This window comes from Electrophorus electricus, chromosome 10 (genome assembly GCF_013358815.1).
Source record: "Electrophorus electricus isolate fEleEle1 chromosome 10, fEleEle1.pri, whole genome shotgun sequence".
NCBI classification, from domain to species: domain Eukaryota; kingdom Metazoa; phylum Chordata; class Actinopteri; order Gymnotiformes; family Gymnotidae; genus Electrophorus; species Electrophorus electricus.
Window position 1 is genome coordinate 20,944,341 of NC_049544.1, and position 16,422 is coordinate 20,960,762.

General features: G+C 43.2%; 1 protein-coding gene across 1 annotated transcript; it reads left to right on the forward strand.

Moving 5' to 3' along the window:
- The first annotated feature begins 884 nt into the window (after positions 1 to 884).
- On the forward strand, positions 885 to 10,387 carry LOC113587067 (transcription factor E2F3). Its single transcript, XM_027025569.2, has 7 exons — positions 885 to 1,362; positions 3,695 to 3,806; positions 4,019 to 4,238; positions 5,199 to 5,357; positions 5,661 to 5,775; positions 6,654 to 6,795; positions 7,410 to 10,387. Exons 1-7 carry the CDS (start codon positions 1,093 to 1,095, stop codon positions 7,652 to 7,654), a joined length of 1,263 nt encoding a protein of 420 aa, XP_026881370.2. The 5' UTR covers positions 885 to 1,092; the 3' UTR covers positions 7,655 to 10,387.
- Positions 10,388 to 16,422: the final 6,035 nt, after the last annotated feature.

The window sequence follows — 16,422 nt, forward strand, 5'->3', positions numbered from 1 at the left end:
CTTCTAAAACATATCAACAACTGACGGATGACTGACGCTTAAAGTCGGTGAGCAACACCCAGAGTGGAGTGGTGGGGAAACAGAAAAAAAGGTCTTTACTGAACACCACGGAAGGCATACGATTAAACGTGTTGCCTCGAGAACAACTGAATCCATTGGTTCTGAGTTCGGCTTTTATCCCCTGTTCTGATCTCTAGGAAACGTGCTGTGCACTACATCTTGAGTCTTTATTATCCCCAGTCTTCTGGACTACACGGGGAACACCATTATTTATTACCTTTCATTAAAGCAGGGCCTTTGTACGCGATTGCCTGCGAGGACAAACGGCTTCGCTTTAGTCCATCCGTAGCATGTTCAAAAATACATCCTACACAAGTCTCGAGTACGCCAATTTGGTCAACATCATTAACATTTAACTAGCAAAGCTGTAAGCATTTCTAACATTTATTTGGTATGCTGGCAGAGTATGTTTGTCTTTAAGCAACTGTTTCAAGCTTATTTTTTTCGCTTTTTTGGGGGGAAGGTTCACTCGTTAAAACGGAGCTGTGAATGTGTAAGAAAGCCCAGTTCATTTATCTATACCCTGTTCCACAGCTACAGGCGCGTACATGTGCTGCCTCCAGACGAGTTCTACGTCCACATGACGTACACGTACACGTGCTACGATCCACCAATTGGAGGCTTGCACCTATCTGTCAAATCCCTGATTGGTGCAAATGTCACGAAGCGCCAGGCAGCGCGGGCGTGTCTTACTACATAAATGACCAATCGTTTACAGTATGCAAATTTAGTTTAAATTTTTCCCGGGAATTATGAGTTTCGCGGGAGGGCCTTTCGCGGGTAAACTGTATCCCCTCATTCATTGTCAGCTTCCTGGAGCCATTTTTCAGCTAGTCGCACAGCGCTTCGGCGTAGTTTTAAATCCAAAGCATCTGCGTATTTATGGAATTAATATAAGATCAAACGTAACTATATCGATAGTTAAGAATCTTATCTGCTGCTCGAGATCCATATTTATAAAACAAGTGCGGCGAATTAGCAGAAAAAAGGGTTTAAACTGAGGAGGGACAAAGGACACTCAAGTCCACAACGATGAGAAGAGGGATCTCATCAGCCCCGGAGAAAGTAATAATTGCAGGGCTTGGTGGGTCTTCGCTGGACAAAAACGCAGTTTTAACGGCGCTGTCTGATCGCCTAACGTCTAATCTCCCTACTGCAACATACATACAAATAATAACCCCACCGCCGTGCATTACACAGACTTCCAATGTCTGTCTGTCCGACCCTGCAGCTGGCAATTTATACACACCTCCGCACGGAGCAAACGGAACCGGACAACGACCTGCATTAGGACGCCCGCCGGTAAAATTCACAATTTTGTGATTGTTCGAACTGTCATTTCTGAAATGCCATGCTAAAGCTAGCCAAGTAGCTTGCTAATAAAACAGCGCAGCCAAATGGTGAGCTCAAGTTTGGACATGCCCTACATGCTAGCTAGCCTACGACGGTGGTGCCCCACGTTCGGCACGGAGAGGCGTTTTGACCTCCATTTCCCCCAACAAAAGTTTGCAAGTGACGACCAACTTGGTGTGATAGCGGTCGTAATTACGGCCCGTTATTCATCGGGGGGCTCGCAGCCTGACGAAAAAAAGGTCGGTCGGTACGTCTAGTGGATTTTTGTGCTTTTTGTTTTTCGTTGATCTCGGCTCGCATAGGCGTTCGGACCGACTCTGAGACCGACCCTTTGGGCTGCTGCGAATCCGTCGCGCGTGCAGCAGCGCGAGGCCCCGTTCTTGTTTTTTTTTTTTTTGTTTGGTTGGTTGGTTGGTTGGTTGGGGGGGGCTCGCGATGAGTTGGGGCCATAGCTTTGCTTTCCTGAGGTTGCCAGTGACGATAAATCATCTAATTTCCCTCATCCTCTTGTGCATCGGTTTGCGTTGCTTTGCATTGCCACTCCACTGTGCACTTTCAATTTCATTGTAAACAGCATAGTGGCACTAACTGAAATGAAGCCGGTCAACGTGTAATCTCATTCCGTGCATGGTTACCGGCAAAAAAGTCACGTCTTGGTAAGATAGCTGAGGCGTTGTCGGAGGGTTACTCGTCAGGTCTGTTTAGGGCGGGACAAAAACCGATGTCACTTCAAACCAGTTACACCATCTGGGTGTTTTGCTCGCATGCTCAGCGGGGGAAAATTGGCGATCGTCGTTTCCTTGTAACGTCTGCTAACGTGTTTCTAATAAAAGTGATCTTTGCACGCGTCCTTTACAATGGGGCTGTGCTCGTTCCCATTTGTTGACTTGTGTAATCTTTTGAAATGTGAAATGTCTTGTGCAGTAACGTAAACTGTGGCTCTTGGCAAACATTTATTAGCTAACTATTTAAGATGTTTTAATATGTGCATCTGTGATGGCTTAATCTTCCTTTAAACCTCTTTGTTGACTACGGTGCTGAACTTGCAAGAAAGAGACTAATTCATATATAGGTATTAGTCTCCAAGACCAGGGATTTAAACTTCATTGTACTGTTTACATTTTCACAAAGGGAATCCCGATATACCTCTCGTTTCATTTGTAGGACTAGAGGCCTGGCTTTGCTGCTCATATTCTCCTGTACTGCAGTGTTTCGTGTTGTATTATCAACACCCTTGATTGTGTTCGTCTGGCTTTGAGATGTCTGAATAGTACAGGCAGGCGTGGTAGGTTTGGACATCAGGCTATTCGGCAGGGGAGTTCTTCCACCCGAAATGGGTCACCACGCAGCCACTGTGTGCGTTGTACTGTAGTGCATTTCATGATCCCAGAATGCACATGGTCTCCTAGATGGTGGAGGATTCAGTCATTGCAGGCCCCTAGTCTATCTGAATTCAATTTTTTTTAAATGATATTTTTTTTTAGAAATCTGGGTGGAATTGAAATGTAGATTTCGGTTCAGTTCCGGCAGATGTTCAAATCCAGTCCTGTGGCTACAGGCAGCACGAGCAGCCCCCATGAACTGGGCCCAGGCCTGGAATAAAGAAACAGTACCCTTTTAATGCGTCAGCCTGTATGCGCACACCCACCTCTGATCATGACATGATTGGCTGAATAGAGTTTGTTAGCTGGGAAAGCGGGAATGATCTGTGCCTTTAGTTTCTTGTGCCAGCACTTGGAGTTACTGCCATAAGCCTTGATATCAATACATTCATTAATTCAACAATTCTTTTTGACACTGACATAAAACCATGATTCATTGGGCTGATTATCCAGTGGTCGGATTTCAGTTGGATGTGGCTTGTGACTTATTTAGTCACTTAGATTCAGTTGGTTCTTTTTCTAGTTTGTGTTCCGTCACTGAATAGGAAAAAGTGTGTGTGTGTGGGGGGGACTTAATGTTGGCCAGTGAGCTCTCAAGCACTGCTGCTAGATGGCCACCCACACATCTGTTTCATTTAGCTTCACTTAGCTGATCTGTTTCATCTGGCTCAAATGTTTAGGAATACAGCGGGCTTGGGTGCGCCACATCTGGAACCAAACTGCAGGTTGGCAATGTTAGCAAACCCCTGATCCAAAACAAAGGGGAGGGATGGAGGTATTGACATCAGATCTGCGTCGGGCGGGGGGCTTTTCCCTACGCCGACTGCCCTTGGTGAAATCGGCTGCCCTCCGTCAGCCTGTTTTGGCTGTGGTCTGATCATCGCCTTGATCGTTCGCAGGCAAAGAGACGCTTGGCACTGGATGATGTTGACCACTTGTACACCACGGAGGCAGCCAAAGCGCCCAAGACCCAGAACGGAGCCCCGCTGGCTGTGCTGAAAAGCAACAAGAGTAAGGATGAACCAACCGAGCTCCCGAGAATGCTGGACACTGAACTGAGACTGTGGGCTGACTAGATGCATACATTTCTTCCACAGCAAAACTACTTTTTCTCTAGTTTGATGCAGCATCAGCCGCTTTAGTGTGTTGTAAAAGCCGTGTGCTTGTGGGCATAGTCGCTGAGCACGTTGTCAGCTTTGTCATCACGCTGTCTCTCTACGCAGCTCCGAAGTCCCCGCCGGAGAAGACGCGCTATGACACGTCTCTGGGCCTCCTCACCAAGAAGTTCGTGCAGCTGCTGGGCCAGTCAGCCGACGGGGTGGTGGACCTCAACCAGGCGGCCGACGTCCTCAAGGTTCAGAAGAGGAGGCTCTATGACATCACCAACGTGCTGGAGGGCGTGCATCTCATCAAGAAGAAGTCGAAGAACAACATCCAGTGGATGTACGTACCGCTGCACCAGATCAGGGGAGCAGGCGAGGGTTTTTGTAAAGGGCGGGATTGCCGGTGTCCCTAAGATAAGGGGGTAAATACAGGCAAAGGGGCCTCAGGGAGGTATGCTAGGCCTGTAACCCAGAGGTTGGTGGGTAGTGCCTGCGCTGAATGTACAGTAAATGCAGCCTTTTGATATGGCTTGACCCTTAACTGGAAGTAGAGGTGAACTGCACATGTACCAGAGCTGTAATATTAAGAGCGCCTAAGCTTAGGGCACCAGTGAGCGGCTGTGTGGGTGTTGGTTGGTTGGTCTGTTTATTTTTAGGACGGGAGTGCGTAGCTTATCGGCCGTTTCTCACATTGACTTGCGACGTGCGTGCACAGTGCCCTCAGTTATATCATGTGCGGCATAGCTGTGTCGAGGAACCATCCGATGCTGCTCTGCACCTGTGCACACAGGAAGTCCCTCTGCTTGCATTTTCTGCAAGTTTTTTTTAAAAAATAAAAATTTCCCCCTTTTTCTTCCTGTTCGCTGTAAGGGTGCCAAGCCATGTGATGAGTGTGCAAGCGTGAAGCTGCGTTGCTACGTGTCGATCGTGCCTGACCGCGTGAGCACGTGGCCTGCAGATAGCACTCATTTTCTGATGGTAATCTGTACCAGGCTTACCAAAAAAAAAAAGAGCACCATTTATGGAAATGGAGCAGGGGGGGGGTTTGCAGGGAATTCTATCACCATAGCAGCCAAAAACCAATATAAATGGTCTACATGCTCTCTGGCGCAAAAATACAGCTGTTAAGGAATTTTGCCTTCATAGTTTCTGACATGCAGGACAATATTTAAATCTTGGATCTTGGCAGACTGTCTACTGTCTACTTCCTCAAGCTGTATGTAGGGATAATGTTAAACTTGTCATCAGCATTTCTGCTTTTTCATGCGCATGCTGACTGTCTGTGTGGTCTGGGCTCCAGGGGGTGTAACTTGGCGGAGGTGGGAGGAGCCTTGACCCAAAAGCAGTCTCTGAGCAGCGAAGTTGCCCGGTTGGTCCAGGAGGAGCGCAGGCTCGACGAATTGATCCAGAGCTGTACCCAGGATGTCAAGCTGATGACCGAGTCATCGAGTGGTCAGAAATATCCTTTCATGCCAGGTCAAAGGCATTTCTTTGAACAATGGACTCTAATCCTGGTTTGTTTTAGTTTTTGGATTTAAAAAACGATTTAATCATGCAGATGTGTTGAGACGAGCCGTTTGTCCCTTGATTGAAGCATATGACCTAATTCTTTGCAGAAATGAGCAATCAGGTTCACGTTTCACGCAATCACGTTTTTACCTGCAGCTACTCTGACTGTTCTGTTGCTGTTGCCCTTTGTGGGGTGAACCTTCTGCGTTGGTGTACCCACGCTATTTTTGGCTTGATCCTTAACCTCCCTCACGTTTGCGTATGTGACCTATCAAGACCTGCGACGGGACCGTAGCCTGCGGGATCAGACGGTCATCGTGGTCCGAGCGCCCTCTGAGACCAAACTGGAGGTGCCAGACCCTCAGGAGGTTAGCTGCCCCCTGCACCAGCATGGCTGTGCTTTGAATGCAACACACAGAGGATGCTGGGATGTCCTGGCTTTGTTTTGACACACTTGTGCATTTTACCGGAATCTTGGGTTTTCAGCTGGTAAAATGCAACCAAATGCAGTACTGTGCAAAAGTCATAAGCTGCCATTAGATTTGTGTTGGCGATGGTATAATGACCATATATGATTTTCATTCTCTTTAAGATACAAACAGAACTTCAAGAAATATGTACACAAAATCTAAAAAAAACAAAAAAAACAAAATGGCTTCTATGGGCAAAAGTCAGTGTTTAGTGTGACCTCCCATGGCACTAAGCAGATCTTAAACTCTTCTGGGGAGACTTTCCTGAAGTTTTCTGGTCATCTTCTGGTTCCATTCAGGTTTGGGAGTGCCAGGTTCCTGCTATTGGTCAAGTATAAGGGGAAGTCGCATGACTTTTTAATACTGCATACAAATGTCTTGTTTTCTGGTTGTCTTCTAATAGACAGGAATAATTCATATATGGTCATTATACCATTGCTTAATGGTGGCTTATGACTTGCACAGTACTGTATATCTAAACCCCAGAAACACGATGTGCCCAGCACAGAGCATTGTTTTGAAAGTTCGGTTGGTGGTTTTGTTGTTATTACGGCAAAGTAGACATTAAAACTCTCCAATCGGAATGTGAGTGTCTGTATGACTTTTAGTTTTTATCTTTTGGTTCAGTTCCAAACATGTTGTGATTGCTAAGCAAACCAGGAATGAAACATCAGTGGTTGTCTGACAGGCAAGAGATGTTGAACTGGTTTTTTCTTTCTTTTTTTTTTTTTTTCTTCAACTTATCTAATCTTCAAAAATGTTTTGTTCCTTTACAGGGGTTACAGGTCCACCTCACCAGTACGAAGGGGCCTATCGACGTCTTCCTCTGTCCTGACGAGAACACGCCCGACAGTCCGGTGAAAACGGAGGAGCCGGGCTTGAATGGAAACTCCTCGCCTTTTGTGAAGGTTTTGGAAGGTGGGTTTACAGTGATGGGCCATTGTAGGCCCAATTGAATTCCATTTAAATGATGTTCTCTCTCTCTCCTGTGTGTTAAGGAATTTTTTAATGAGTGGTATGTTTGTGAAAAGGTACGAAGGCTTTCACCATGTGTACAAAATACCACATATTGTGCTTTTTAATGTGCCTTGCACTATATTAAAATCATCTTGAAGTCTTTCTTTTGCCCCGAGCCATCAAGGGAACATGTCTGGATTGTGAGCAGAACTATTTATTTATTTGGATCATGTTGTATTTCACCACTTCTATGGAATGGTGTTTATTTCAAGAAGGCTCAACATAATGAATTGTAGAATTTGTTGGAAAATTGTGGTGGTTGTTGCAGCCTTTTGTAGTGGTGTTGGAAGTGGTCTGAAAGTTCAGCAACCAAACATCTACCCTCCTACTTAAATCTTATAGCAGATTTTTCACAACAAAACCTAAAACTGTCATCTTGATTTTAATTAACCTCATTAATTCATAGCGTGATAATTGTAGTTCCAGTGGTACTGTTCTGGTGTTGTGTGCAACGGCCTAGATTTGCCGAAAAAGCTGCCACACTGAGTTTCACTCTGACTATTCCTCCCCCCCAGACCGTGGATCTGGCCCTGCGGTGACGGTCACCAGCCTGTCTCCCATCACGTCTCCCTTCACCAGCCTCCTGCAGCAGACGGAGGATCAGATCGCCTACGGCGAGGCGCCGCTCAGCGGCCTGGGCTCCCCGCCTCTCCCCCTCGGCGAGGACTACCTCATGAGCCTCGCCGAGGGTGAGGGCATCAGCGACCTCTTTGATGACCTCGACAGGCTGCCCAATCTGGACGACCTCCTGTGCAACTGACCGCGTTTCAGACCTTGACTTGTGGAAGTAACCAATCCAGGGACGGTTCGTGATCTTCCTGAAATAACTGGTGGGTTAGGAGTCGGTATTGTGCAGGGTTTTTCACCCCCCCCCCCCCCCTTTTTTTTTTTTTTTTTCTTTTTTTTTTTCCCTCCCCCAATTGCACCCTTTTTGGTGGCATCTCGGAGCGGTTTCCATGGGAACACTGGGAATTTTTTTTTAAAATTTTGCCCCTCTCCCTCTAGTCCTTAACTCCCACGTTTCCTTGTCTTCTTGCAACCTCGGGGAGACCTGGAAGTTAGAGTTGATTCCGCGTTGCGGAATACCTGACCATGGACATGATCTCCATGGCGATAGCCCCAGAAAATGGTGGGGAGTTCCCACGTGGAATTGTGCAGCGGTGCCACAGCTCATGCTGCTGTTTGTTTCATTTATCTCGATGTTATTGAGACCTACTCGAGATTCACACTAGTCCTCAGTAGTCTGCACATGCTGCAGGTTTATATGCTCTCTTTGACCCACAGTCTGCTGCCTTACTATCTTCAGTATTCGCTGATGGTTAAACACTCTGGGATGGATTCGTGTGACGACGTGAAGTGGAATCTCCACTTTAGTCCTTTAGTCTAAAGGATGGATCAAGGCGCAAAACCACCACGTTTGTTTTCCTGGAGTCCGGACGTGCACCTACATCGGGCTCTCTAGCTGATGAGACTAGAAACAGGGCCTGGACCAGTTGTGGGGTTTGTTTCACCTAGCACTTTACATCTCCCGTCCTGGACGTATGGTTAAAGCCGCCATCCTGTCGGACAGAGCCGTTTTTGGGCGCGGTTGTTTTTATGGAATTAACTGTGATCCCTTAGCCTTCATCAGAGCTGGCATGTTGGAAGGATAGGATGACCTGCGATGACGCTCTCTACCCCAGCAGCTCAAAACGCACGCTTCCGCCCTCCTCTTCTCCAGTCAGCTTGTCTGTTTGCAGCTTCACCGTGACAAGGCACACAAGTGCAGATTGTGTGCTCTCAAAATGTGTGATCGTCGCCTCGTGGTCCTGGGGAAGAAGCCCCCAGTGTAACGGGCGTGGTACTCCGACCCGGTGTAAGCAGTTGCCTGGCCGTTCCGTTGCTGATTGTGCCCTTAAACCCCTCTTCACGCCACGGCCAAAGAGCGTGCGCGCGTGTGTGTTTGTGTGTGTGTGTGTGCGTGAGAGACGGTAGGCTGATTGTATTTAAATGCGGCAAAATTGTTTGCATCAAAGGTTCAGAGCAAATGTCTGACATCCAATCAGGCAGAGCCCCTGGTCTGACATGTAGGTTTTTTGAGGATTTAAATCACTTTGAATTGTATCAGTTTTATTTCTAATATCTGTTAAAAAAAATAAAAAATAAAAATAAATAAATAATAATAATCTTGATATATATATAATATAATAATCAGCTTTCATTACTGGTATTAGGACAAACAAACAAACTTCTGATTGGTTCACCCCTGGCACTAGGTACTAGAGACTACCTACCTCCTAACCTAGGTGTTTATTTTATAATGTTGAATATGTATTTTCAGATCCTGTGTCCTTAAATTCAGACCCCCTTGATCATTGTCACGTCAGTTGTCTGCTTATGTGGCCAAATTGAAAGTAAGTCCCAGTATGTCAAACCAGCCAAAGTCACATGATTTCTTGCTGCTTCCGGAATGACGGTGGTGTTTAAGCATTTTAACTGCAGAGGCATTTGGGGCAAAATGTTTCGTTTGAGGTTTTAATCTTTAAAAGTTAAATGTTAAATTTGTTGAAAAAAAGTTTAGTAACCCCCCCCCCCCCCATCGTGTAATACTCTTTTCCGCCACATGGTGGCAGTGGTTCAGTGCTTGATGCTGAAGACTGCCGTCCTTTCCTGTACCTTCACCGGTTATGCATTTGGAGGAGAATGCAAGTGTTAACATTTTAGACAATGACCATGAACAAAAACCTAGACACGCAATATTAGTCTTTCAAAATGTAATTTGCCTATTTGATTAAAAGAGTTTGGGTACCTGAGCGTTGATGCCAGCTGCTTGTGCAGTCTGGCTTGCCACTTGCCATGCGAGGGTTCTGAAATGCGGAAGTACTGGCTCCTCCTGCTCTGCGTGGATACCAGCTTCCTTGCCTTATGTATGTAAAGCAAAGCTTTTAGGGTGTGCTCGGTTATATCCCATTTTCATTGTTTGCTTGAGAGATGAAATGGTTCATTTCCATGAGTTGTTTAAAAAGGGCAACTCGAGCACAGCAGGATGGTACAGGAGACTAAAGTATTTTGGACATCAATTTTATTCTCCCCATAATGGTTAGAGTTCATGGTGTCTCTACATGTTGGTCTTCTGTGGATGTCCATTAATTAGTCATACACTATCAATGTGACTGGAATTTGAGGCTCCACTGCTTGTTAATCTATTAATCCAACCATAAAGGACTCTCACCTGCTTCTTGCCTCATTCAGGGCTGTGTGTGTTCCCTGTGTGTGGCTCCTAATACACGGTTTGCAGTGGGGCTCACTGAACGTGCAGCTTGTGTTCAAATAATTCATTTAGATTGGGCTTTGAAGTTCTTTGTAACTGAGTTTTCATTGTCCTTTTTTTTGTATGTTATTTTTTCCATCAGTGTAGTAAATTAAGGTGTGTATCTTTTATTGGAATTCTGCAATTCAAAAATGTTGAGTGACATTGTGAAAACGACAGCATCATGAAGGAATTGTGGTGGAACTACATAATACCAAAGTTCCACAGTCCCCTGCAGGTCCTATGTGGAGGAACCGTTCAGATTTAGTTCTTACTCCTTTAGACTTTCAAAAACAATTTTCAATATCTTAAATGTTCAGCTTTGAAAACTTGAGAAAAAGTGGATCTACCAGAACTGATGGAGAATTTTCTTTTGTATTTATTTAACGTAAATAACCTAATATAACTATTTAATGTACTAACTTTGAATTTCAGTTTCAGATTTATTTTTTTTTACTGTTCCCTCCTCCATTTGTCTAGTGTTTTGTTTTTTGATCGCACAATTAATGTTTAAACAAAATCCCCCAGTAGGAATGCAAAACAGTAGATGTTTGTTAAATGCTAAGTACAGCTTGCTGTTCTTAATGTGCTCTCCATTTTATACATGAGCATGAAAGTGACTGTGTGCTGTGGGTTCCTGTAAAATATTAGGCTTTAAATTTGTCTTCTCATGAATTAGTTTTCAGTATGTGATTTGACAGCTTTGATATAAAAAAAAAAAAAGTATGTAAATGTCTTAACTGGGATGCTGTAGAAGCTATGGAGTCTTCTAAAAGTTTGAAAATGATCCAGTGGAATAAAAGCAATAATGCACAAAAGGATGGGTTGATTGTCACCACACCTCAGAATAGAAACTAGAGCTGGTACAAAGTATTTTACTAGCAATAAATGCCAGTGTGATTCAACATATGACACTTTGTTCCTGTGTAATCCTGCTTGTTTGGCTGAGGTTAGCAGATTAGACAGACTGTTGGGAAGAGTGAGTCTTCCTCAGTTCCTGAGAGGCTCGGAGGAGACCTGGATTACTACAATGTACACACGGCAGTAGGCTCAGTGTAGAGCTACATAACACTGCTGTATCCAGTAAACACGGCAGTAGGCTCAGTGTAGAGCTACATAACACTGCTGTATCCAGTAAACACGGCAGTAGGCTCAGTGTAGAGCTACATAACACTGCTGTATCCAGTAAACACGGCAGTAGGCTCAGTGTAGAGCTACATAACACTGCTGTATCCAGTAAGCACGGCAGTAGGATCAGTGTAGAGCTACGCGACACTGCTGTATCCAGTAAACACGGCAGTAGGCTCAGTGTAGAGCTACATAACACTGCTGTATCCAGTAAACACGGCAGTAGGCTCAGTGTAGAGCTACATAACACTGCTGTATCCAGTAAACACGGCAGTAGGCTCAGTGTAGAGCTACATAACACTGCTGTATCCAGTAAGCACGGCAGTAGGATCAGTGTAGAGCTACGCGACACTGCTGTATCCAGTAAACACGGCAGTAGGCTCAGTGTAGAGCTACATAACACTGCTGTATCCAGTAAACACGGCAGTAGGCTCAGTGTAGAGCTACATAACACTGCTGTATCCAGTAAACACGGCAGTAGGCTCAGTGTAGAGCTACATAACACTGCTGTATCCAGTACACACGGCAGTAGGCTCAGTGTAGAGCTACATAACACTGCTGTATCCAGTAAACACGGCAGTAGGCTCAGTGTAGAGCTACATAACACTGCTGTATCCAGTAAACACGGCTGTAGGATCAGTGTAGAGCTACATAACACTGCTGTATCCAGTAAACACGGCAGTAGGATCAGTGTAGAGCTACATAACACTGCTGTATCCAGTACACACGGCAGTAGGATCAGTGTAGAGCTACATAACACTGCTGTATCCAGTAAACACGGCAGTAGGATCAGTGTAGAGCTACATAACACTGCTGTATCCAGTAAACACGGCAGTAGGCTCAGTGTAGAGCTACATAACACTGCTGTATCCAGTAAACACGGCAGTAGGCTCAGTGTAGAGCTACATAACACTGCTGTATCCAGTACACACGGCAGTAGGATCAGTAGAGCTACATAACACTGCTGTATCCAGTAAACACGGCAGTAGGCTCAGTGTAGAGCTACATAACACTGCTGTATCCAGTAAACACGGCAGTAGGCTCAGTGTAGAGCTACATAACACTGCTGTATCCAGTAAACACGGCAGTAGGATCAGTGTAGAGCTACATAACACTGCTGTATCCAGTAAACACGGCAGTAGGATCAGTGTAGAGCTACGCGACACTGCTCTCTCCAGTACATGGCCTATGCTCTGTCAGAAACTGGAGAGTGTGGAGGTCCTATTGCTTCTGGTCAAACCTAAAGATCTAATAAAGAATAGAACCATTAATCACAAATGCAGTTTCTAATACACACTGGACTGGTTATTTGAAAGCCTATGGTCCTTTATCTGTTGAAGGTGTCTAGATCTAGTGCAATAAGCTATATACCAGCTGTCTTCAATACTGGCAGGGTTGGTTAATGTGCCCTATAGGAGTGTTGAGAGAGACTGCCAGTTTCTTCTGATCCTGCAGGTTAAACAATATTTAAAAAGCTATGAAATATTGTTTGGAAACTGAGGAAGAAACCATCCACTGCTAGACAGAAGCAGGTGTAGGTCTATATCACACTGCTATCAGGTCTACTGGACAGAGGCAGGACAAATGGGATAAAATGTAGATCTGCATAGCATTAGTGTCTCCAAAATAGAAGATCTGAACCAAAAAAATGAGCTCTGACATTGTTTGGAAATTGAGGGACCAACCATCTTATCTGTTGCCAGCTGGTATTAGTAGTCAACAAATGTTAATTCTTTACTAAAACGGGGCTTTCAGCTTGCCCTGTAGAATCACTGACGCACCTTTGGTGCCGACCATGCAAACAGTTACAGCGAAAATATGTGCTTGGTATGGTGGTCTTGGTAAAACCTCAGTAAATTTAATTGATTAAATAATTTAAAATATAATAGGTGTGTAAGAGCTTAAAGGTTAAGATTCTGAGTACACGCTGAGCCACTCTTGAATGAACCTATGAAGAATTTGGGTAAGCACAGAAGCATTATTTTAAACAACTTGATAAAATTGAAAATATAAAAAGCAACAAAACAAATATTAGCAATTGTTTTGCTTTTACACAAAAAATGTATAACATCATCTCATGATGATCAAGATGAAAACATTGATCCTTATTCAAACACCCTCCTCTGTTTACACTTGGGTATTTAAAACAAAATGATCACTCAAACCACTTCAGGTGATCTGAGATGCATTATACCCTGTATCCTGTTTACTCTTATTTAATAAGTTACACTTATTTCATATAATTTCATGTGACTTGCGTCTGGACCACACGCATATACATTATGTAGTCTAATGTGTCTCATTAGCCAGACTGAAATTCTCTATAGTGCAAAAATAAATAAATAAATAATGATAACGCTATAGAACACAAAATATGCAAATTTGCTTATACCACTTGACAACCTCCTGTGGTGCTCCAGCTTTGGCATTTCCGCTTTGAGGTTGGTTCTGTATGGTTGTATTGTGTGAGGCGTGGTGGGTCTGGCTAAATAAGGCTAGGCGAGATGGAGGTGTTTACACTTATTACTTCTGGCTTAAACGCCTCTCATATCAACTCCTGAAGTGGAATGTGCAATTGGATTTAAATGCATCTTGAGTGCGTTTTTGCGGATTTTCCCTATTCAGATATAATCATGATACTTAATGGCTAAATGTAAACGGTATTAGAGATAAGATTTGAACCCCAGGAATAACATACAAATTTCAATAACATACAAAGAATTTTTCCAAGCAAAGTATTGGTTTGATCAAAAGAAAGATTTGTTCAGGATTGTGTGAATTACCTAACAAAAGTACAATCTAAACACATTTAAATTCACTGCTGTAAGCAGTGATATTAATTGGTTTTACATCAAATTCAAGTTCTTCCTCTGCTAGCAGGCTGTCTTCTGACAGACCCATGGATTAAAATTGGCTTTCCATTATCTAAGTAACATCTGGTCCACAGTTTGTGACACAGGAGACCCTAAATACAAGCCCTGTATTACAAGTTCCTGATATTGATCTTGTTCATTCAGCCGTAGTGCTGCATTCCAGACATTTTATTAAGCTTAATCTAGTGCTTACCACAATATTACTATACTACCTACTCTACACACTTTATGCTTTATACTACCCCCTCTATATCACTATACTACCTTCTCTATTACTTTACTACCTTCTCTATTACTATACTACCTTCTCTACTATATTACTGTATTCCCTTCTCTATTATGTTACTATACTACCCCCGTACTATATTACTATATTATCTCCTCTGCTATATTACTATACTACCTTCTCTACTATATTACTATACTACCTTCTCTATTACTATACTACTCCCTCTACTATATTACTATACTCCCTTCTCTATTACATTACTATCCCCTCTACTATATTACTATACTCCCTTCTCTATTACTATACTACTTCCTCTACTATATTACTATACTACTCCTACTATATTACTATACTACCTACTCTACTATATTACTATACTCCCTTCTCTATTACATTACTATCCCCTCTACTATATTACTATACTCCCTTCTCTATTACTATACTACTTCCTCTACTATATTACTATACTACTCCTACTATATTACTATACTACCTACTGTACTATATTACTATACTCCCTTCTCTATTACATTACTATCCCCTCTACTATATTACTATACTCCCTTCTCTATTACTATACTACTTCCTCTACTATATTACTATACTACTCCTACTATATTACTATACTACCTACTCTACTATATTACTATACTCCCTTCTCTATTACATTACTATCCCCTCTACTATATTACTATACTACTCCCTCTACTCACTTGTCACCTAACACACACACACACACACACACACACACACACACACACACACAACCCCATACAGCAAGCATACACTGTGCTTACTTTGTCCAGCTAAGGAAACAGACAGCGAAAGCGTTACAATACCAGAAGCAGCAAAGCCAGTAATACAGTAGTGCTTTTCTCTCCTCCTATCCTGAGGACTACGTGAAACTGAGCTTTATACGCTAAACGGCCGCGGAAACTGTCCCCACACGTAAAGTAGTAGCTGCAGTTGTAGTCTGTCACAATAAGAACCTCCTGAATATGCCAGTCATGGTCATAGGTCTGTTTAGGAGGCAGATGAGGACTAGTATCATAGTGCCCTGATGCTCTTCTCTGTCCTGTGACCCATGGCTGTCTGCCATGTAATACTCGCAGGTTGAGTCCCTGCTAATGCTGAGGATCTGCAGTTCAGGCACAGCCAGCAATGTTGAGAAAGTACACAGTGTGGAGGCTGCTGGAACACTTTCCGAAATAGGAAAAATTTTGCCTTAACGGAACATAAAAGGGACATATATTCATGTTTTTAGACAGTGTATTAGAGCTTTCTGGGATTTAAAAAAAAGTTTCTATGTTTAAAGACACATTTCAGGTACAATTAAAATATTTTTTACTGTTGTTGCAATTTTAAAATTTCTTGTCCTGTGTGGAGACAGAACAAATCTTTGTTTGGATAATATAAAAATTATAGTATTTTTATAGTTTAATTTTTATAGTATAAAAATTAAAGATTTATCTTTTTTGGCCAAAAAGTGCATTCAAATTCTTGGTCTGGAGCTCTTCCTACTCTGGAAAAGCTGACTTACGATCTATATCACCAAACAGACAAATTATGGAAACTTCAGGGCCCCTTGTGGACTTATGTCAGTGACATTTCTTGAAGTTGGTTATGTGTCCATTGAACTTTGTGAGACTGAATGTGTGTGATCATCAGTGTTGATCAGAATGCAATAAAAAGATGGTCTTCTTTTTCACACACTGTGCTCAGTGGCCAGTCAGTCATTCATTCAAGCTCTGTTGCTTTGGCATTTTTGACTTGCCCTGTCTCTGACCCTTGCATGTGACTTTATTTATTTAAATTATCATTAATTGTATAGCATAGGGAAGCATTTTGTAGAGTATAGAATAGAGAAGTGTTTTGTGGAGTATAGCATAGTGTAGAGAAGCATTTTGTAGAATATATCATATAGAAGTATTTGTGGAATGTAGCATAGAGAATTGTTTTTGTAGATAATGTTTTATATAGAGTAGACATGTGTAGAGTATAGCATAGAG